Source organism: Trichoplusia ni, chromosome 10, assembly GCF_003590095.1.
Source record: "Trichoplusia ni isolate ovarian cell line Hi5 chromosome 10, tn1, whole genome shotgun sequence".
NCBI classification, from domain to species: domain Eukaryota; kingdom Metazoa; phylum Arthropoda; class Insecta; order Lepidoptera; family Noctuidae; genus Trichoplusia; species Trichoplusia ni.
The window spans coordinates 6,209,863-6,216,593 of NC_039487.1; the positions used below are offsets into that span (position 1 = coordinate 6,209,863).

Here is a 6,731-nt window from a genome sequence, read left to right on the forward strand (position 1 = left end):
GGCCATATTCCCTTGAAGTCTGTCAAGGGATCGTCTACATGTATAATACTATGACCGTCTGAAGAATCCCCAGAGGTCTTCAACTTTTGGTAATTTGTCCTCCATGGAGAGAGCGTTGGGTAATTGATCTATTTTGTCTTCTCCAACTAGTTCCTGGTCTGTGAGATCCCCAACTGGTAAGTCTTCCATCAAATCACCTGCTTCTCTTACCACTCTTCTATTTGATTCCGGTTGTACGTTAGTTGGCGTTGGGGGTCCTGGTGCACTGGGATTTTGTGGCAGGTCCGTATCGCGAGAAAACCGTTGAAAATTCGGTTGTAAAGGTGAAAATCGATTCGGAAAACGCTGATAAGGACTATATGACTGAAAAGATCCATAAGGCTGGTGGATCTGATGAGAACGGAACTGCTGGTGTTGATAAGGCTGGTAACCTTGGAAGGCTTGGTAAGGCTGACCCCGATATGGCTGAGAATGATAAGATTGGAAGGACAGCTGACATAATGACCCAACTATCAAAAACGCTGACGTCACAAATAGTACAAGTAAAGTCTTCATCTCTGAAACTTTCTTTGCAATGATTGCTATGATTTTGATTACCGATCTTTTATATGGTTCTTAAGGAAGATTGTGTAGATAATAGAGTCATTGTTTTGTAATTTATAATAATAAAAGATTTCCGGTTTTCTATATTTTATTCGTTTAGATATTCTTGTGATTTACGACGGGGCTTTGCAATCGTAACGCAACGATCGTGACTGCGGGCGAAGATCTTCAGTTTTTTTGACGGATAAATACCTATACAAATCTAGCACATGAATGCATTCCATTAGAAAACAATAAGCATTTTGAAGGATTTAAATCAGTGCCTAAGAAAGTAACAGCACAACAACGAAAATAAGATTGTTGCAGTAGTGTCAGCAATACGGCTCCCTACACGGTTGTTTTTAAGCAGACCTCTCATGATGAATCTAGAATTAAAAAGAGTATTGTACCTCTAAGCGTTTCGACAGTTTTTGTCTGTTCCACGTTTTCAGATATAATTTTAATTTTTACGTTGTTTTTTGTATTATATGGTGAATGGTTGCGGAAATTTTCTTTTGGGTTTTCCGCATTTTTTTAATTTTCCATTTTATTAGCTTTCTGCTATTATTTCCTGTTCTGTGCCAACAGTGAATAATCGTCAATAAAACCGATGAATCAGATTTAAAATAGCTTTTTATTGTTCTTGCGTATTTCAATTGTTATTAGAATAAAATTGTTATTTTATTGATTTGTTTTTGATTGATTTTAGCGACAAACTATTACTTGATTAGATAAAAAACCTTTCCTAACGACAGTCTTTTATGACCTGACTTAGGAAGGTCTTTCGATTAATCGTCACCTATTATAGGATTTAGTATTTATGGATATAATACCAGCCTATATACGTCCCACTTCTGGTCATAGGCCTCTTTCCGTATAGGAAAGGTTTTGAACATTTATCTCCACAATAGCTCAATGCGATTTTTCATTTTACTTAGTGGTTGTTAAGCAAGCAAGCTTTTATGTTAAATTAATGAAAGCTTGTTTTATGTTTGTACCGATCACACCTAGGAAGGTAATGTTGTAGCAACTATAACTGACAATTCAGGCGGGCGAAGTCGCGAGCAACAACTAGTGTGAAAAAACTTTTAATGTAATAATTTTATAGTCAACTAGCTGTTGCCCGCGACTTCGTCCCCGTGGGTAGAAGATATAAGTTATGATTTATACCTGCCCTGTTTTTTTCACATTTTCCATTGTATCTTCGCTCCTCTTCGCTCCCATCAGTCGCAGCGTGATGGTTTATAGCCTAAAGCCTTCCTCGATGAATGATCTATTCAACACAAAAAGAACTTTTCAATTTGGACCAGTAGTTCCTGAGATTAGCGCGTTCAAACAAACAAACAAACAAACTCTTCAGCTTTATATATTAGTATAGATTACTTGTTATTTTGTACTCAGAAATAAGTCAGGAGTTATAAAAAATAAAATAAAATGTCCAATATTCAACATCTTATATTTATTCTACCAAGTACAGATTTAACAATAAATTATTAACATGTTTTGTAACTACATAAATAATATGTTAACAGTAAAAAATAAAGATGACTATTCCGTAACCGGTTTAACTGACGTAAGTTAAGTTACACTTGCCGGGGATGGTCCTTGGATGGGTAACCATTGATAAACCATTCTAAACCAAATTACCTCACAGAATCTTAGAAAATGGAGTATTTAGCTCAATACGGGTTAAATACAAATGACATACTGACTATTTTCTTAAGTATTTAAATCTCTTGGTTAACTTCTAACTTGGGATCTTAAGGATCTATCACAAGAAAGTAGACCAATACACAACGTTTAATATAAAGAAGGAAAACGGAAAGAAGAAGCGAGAGAACCGATCGATGTATACTGCTGTCTCCCTCCCGTTGCAGAAGGTCTCGTACTGAGGGATGGAGGCTGATGTACTGGCGCGAGGGTCCACTGTGTTGGGGAATATGTGCTGGAAGGGAAAGAGTGGATTAGAAGTGGGGAAAAAACTTAACATAATTGAGAACCACTTAAAGTTCGTTGAATATTATATGAGCGTCCTAAAGCAACAGATATTAGAAATATATCGTATTAACTATTTCTGATTGTATTAACTGAAATTGCGAAACAGCCAAGGGAAATAGCTTTGGTGGTATTCGTTGGCTTCGCTTATCATGGTAGATCTTGGCTAACAAGGGTACCAATTCTCAGAATCAAATAGTTTTTGTCCTAACCTCTAATGGGGATTCAAACCCATCCCAAGTGACAAATCTTTGGGCTTAGAGTATACTTCCACTATACAAGCGATCAATTCTAGAATGTAATATTATTTTTACCTAGCCTATTGTGTCCCACTGCTGGGCAAAGACCTAACCCAAGCCCTGCCTCGATTCTCTATTCTGGGTCACTAAGAATCAACCCACCAAGGATTCTTAAGCGAAGTACGGCAGCGCAGTCTATCTAGCTACTAGCTCCTATAATGTGATGACCTTAAATATCCATAAAACTAACAAATCTTCCGAATTACCTTAAAAGCATCCAAGTCCCTGGACAGATCTTCATCAGAATACCCCTTCATGGCCTTAGTGGCAACAGGCCCCATGTAGTTGTTGACCACAGCGAACTCGAAGAGTGAGAGGAACACGAAGACAGAGCAGGATGACATCCAGACATCGATGGCTTTGACGTAGGAGACCGGGGGGAGGCTTTGCTGAGACTGAGTGTTTTGAGTTGCTGGAGGCAGAAAAGATGGGAGTTAGTTACTTTCTGGGTGTTAGGATTTCATAAGGTAAGGAATTGAATGAGATAATTTACATAGTGCGGTGAGTGTGATCAAGCTGTCCGCATAGAATTGTCAGAGTTCGAGAGTTATTTTAGGGGTCCACACTCGACTATTAAAAACAAGAATATTAATACACCAACTTCAGTGTCGCTACTCCGACTCACATTTGGCCAAATTTATTTATTTCAAATTAAAGACTTAAACCATAATGTAAAAATCAAATACGCTGATTGAGGCGCCCATCCGGAATCTTAAGTAAAATTTTTAAATGCTAAAAGAATTGAAAACCTGTTCTACGTCAAGAAGCGGGCAATATCGATATAACTTAAGTAATTATAATTTCAAGGAACTTTCAAACCCTGTGAACTAACCTAGTGTCAACAATGACGTGACTCCCAAGGTGACTCTAGCAGGTATAGCCTCAGGCTTGATCCAGAAAGAGATCCAGGACATTACGACGATCAGCGCTGAAGGTATGTAAGTGTGGAACAGGTGGTAGCCGAGACGCCGGCGAAGGTTGAACACCACTGCTAGACAGGTGAAGTTACCTGAAAAACAAACAAGAGTTTTGTTGAAAGACCTGATCATGTTGTATGAAGCAAAAGATTTTTGTACCGCGGCCAGTGTAACTTGGCACCTCGGGAAAGAGCTACAAAATATCGCTGTCTCTGTTTTAAACAACTAGCTTGTATGTTTTGATCAATCAAAAGTCATCTATTCAAATTAGGCTACTAAGTAGCACTTTTTGAAGGTCAATATACATTGGACAGCACCCTGTTTCGCCCTCTCTTCACCGCTTCCTAAGTGCTTTTGCTGTGAAAGTAGAAACGGCGCAACAAACTCCCCAGTGCACAGTATCTTTTCGTTTACAGTATTAATTATTAATATTGATCTCGCTCTAACAAACTTTTACCTCTTTTCCAAAGTGTCAAGATACATCGGTCTTACTATAACGAACTTGTTTTTCGTAGGTCACATGACATTCGCAGCAACATCGCCTTGACATTCGTAGTAAACTTGACATTCGCGGCAAAATACGCGTCAGCATGTTTGATTACTAACCTGTGGAGTACTCAATGGTGCAGTCAGATGTATAGTTGTTGGAGATGTCGAGTTGTGGCAGTTCGATGTCCGGGTTCACCACCAGAGGGTCTGTGAGGTTCCAGATGAACACCAGATCGTGGACCGTGTGCGATACTAGAAGCATTACAAATATGTTTACAATAGAGTTGAAAAAATCTATAGGGACCATGGAGAGACATCATACGTTGAATTAAAACAATAAAATGTGTTATTTTTAGAAGCAAATCATATAAAACTTGAGTTTCCTCTAGAGCAAAGCCATTGCAATAACGCGATTATTGTACTCATTTTCCTATTGTGGCTATGGTTGGTGCTTTGCTTTAGCAAAATACGTAATTGCGTCGACAAATTTGAATAAAAATATACTTACAACTTTCGATCATCATAGAACAGCTTTGTGTATCGTGAGGGTATGACTCAAACTTCATGGCGCAGGATAAGACCAGGGTTAACCTGAAATTTAAAGAATTACGTGGTAGGGTAAGGGTTTATTATGAATGTAATTCTACTTGTTTACTAATCACTTGATAATAAGAAGATAATCTAAGGCTATTGCAAAAGAGAAATGGAAAGAAACTGCAAGAATTAAGGAAGAGTGCATTCTTTTTATTCCACAACCAGAGTTCTTAGGAATATCCATTTCAAATTCCTAATTTGGTAAATAAGAAAGTAAGATGAAGATAGAACGCAAAGAACTTACTTAGACATATACAGCAGTGTCTTATCATGATACAACCATAAATAATGGTTCGGTATGCTCATCTCATGGAAGGTCACTTTCTTCGCGTTCTTAAAGAAGCAGTCTGGTCTCCAGATCTTGTTCAGCCAGTCCACATCCAGGATCCTGTACTCCTCGTGCATGTTCTCCGGAAGCCGTAACCGAGGGTCTCTCCAGGATTGTGCTAAGAATATATCTGCTACGTACGTCTGAAAACAGAAAAAGAAATTATAATTCGTTGTTCTTTTTTTATTAGCTGATTAGCAGCTTCTCAAACCCTTGTAACGAAAGTCCGAAGAGAAACTGATCCAAAAGGACGGTGTGTTTGCAAGGGAGAGTGATCTTGAAGGAAGGGTTATCCAGAAGACATACTTCCGAAGCAAAATGGTCCAGAAGACCGATTGTATCGAAGAAGTGTTCCCGTAGGATGGATCCTGAGGAATAGGTTCTCGAGAGAGAGTGTTCCTGAAGGATGAACTTTCCGAAGGAGTGTTCCTGTACATCTGTGGAATGGTTTCCGAAAGGAGTTCCAATGGGATGGTGAATCATCATCCTCATCAGCATATCTCAGTCCACCTCTTGATATAGGTAGGCCTCTCATATTCAACTCTCTTCCTCAAATAAAAGTGTCGAATATAAAAACAACGATAGTGATAGTTCTAAATATTTTCTTACCATGCTCTCCTCATTGATGGAGTCCAGTGACAAAACAGTGACATGAAAGTAGACGATGGTAGGTTGACCCTGGAGCTTCGGCGCCCTATTCTTATCGTAGAACTTTGCTTTTTCTGGCAGAATATCTCGCAGTGATAGACTGGACTCTGACTTCAGTTCTATCTCTTGGTAAGAAGAATTTGTTCTGGAGAAACGAGAAAAATAAGTAAGTAATAAGCAAGTTTGCTTAACTTAACTGCTTTTCATAGTATTAGGTATACCAACTTCAAGAACAATATCACCATTTTATTTATTTTATATATTCAATATTTATTTATTTATATATTTAACAATCTTAGCTCCTCATCACTCTATCAGTGCATTCTTGGGAAAGAATGCTTTAAGACGGTGATACTACTATAAAAAAAGTTTATTTTGGTGTATATCTTTTTCTAAAAGAGGGAGACATTCCGATGTATGTCTAAAAGAGCAAGTTAAAATTAATACTTACAAAAAGCTAACCGCAGCCTGCACTCTGCCTGCATCACACGTATTTATTATATTTATTATTGTCATTAATATAGTCACAAACACTTCCATTTGTAATTCCATCTTGATTCATGCACTTCACTCTTTATTTTATTCACTTATAATTCACGTTTGAGCAACATTTTTTATCTAAGTACTTATTGTTTATCTTCTGTACCTACAAAGTCGATAATCATGTGATTTTTGGACTGCTAAGATACATCTTTGTTGGAGACCCAAAAACAAATAAAAAAGATTTCACGGGCAAGGCCCTACCAGTACGAAAATTTCGTATCGGAAGAGCAGTCGAACTGGAATTCAAACCAGTGCAGTGAGCCAAAATGTGCACTTTATAAAAAGCTCCTTCTCAAAAATATACTGAATTGTCAATAATTGTCCAATGGCATCTTT

The 6,731-nt window shown here is 37.8% G+C and overlaps 1 protein-coding gene across 1 annotated transcript; it reads right to left on the reverse strand.

The window, feature by feature from the left end:
* Nucleotides 1-1,991: 1,991 nt before the first annotated feature.
* Nucleotides 1,992-6,499, reverse strand: LOC113498287 (glycine receptor subunit alpha-4-like). The gene is made up of 8 exons (XM_026878245.1): nt 6,304-6,499; nt 5,814-5,997; nt 5,121-5,347; nt 4,791-4,873; nt 4,400-4,534; nt 3,709-3,885; nt 3,083-3,288; nt 1,992-2,527 (listed from the first exon to the last, which is right to left on the reverse strand). Exons 1-8 carry the CDS (start codon nt 6,402-6,404, stop codon nt 2,354-2,356), a joined length of 1,287 nt encoding a protein of 428 aa, XP_026734046.1. The 5' UTR covers nt 6,405-6,499; the 3' UTR covers nt 1,992-2,353.
* Nucleotides 6,500-6,731: the final 232 nt, after the last annotated feature.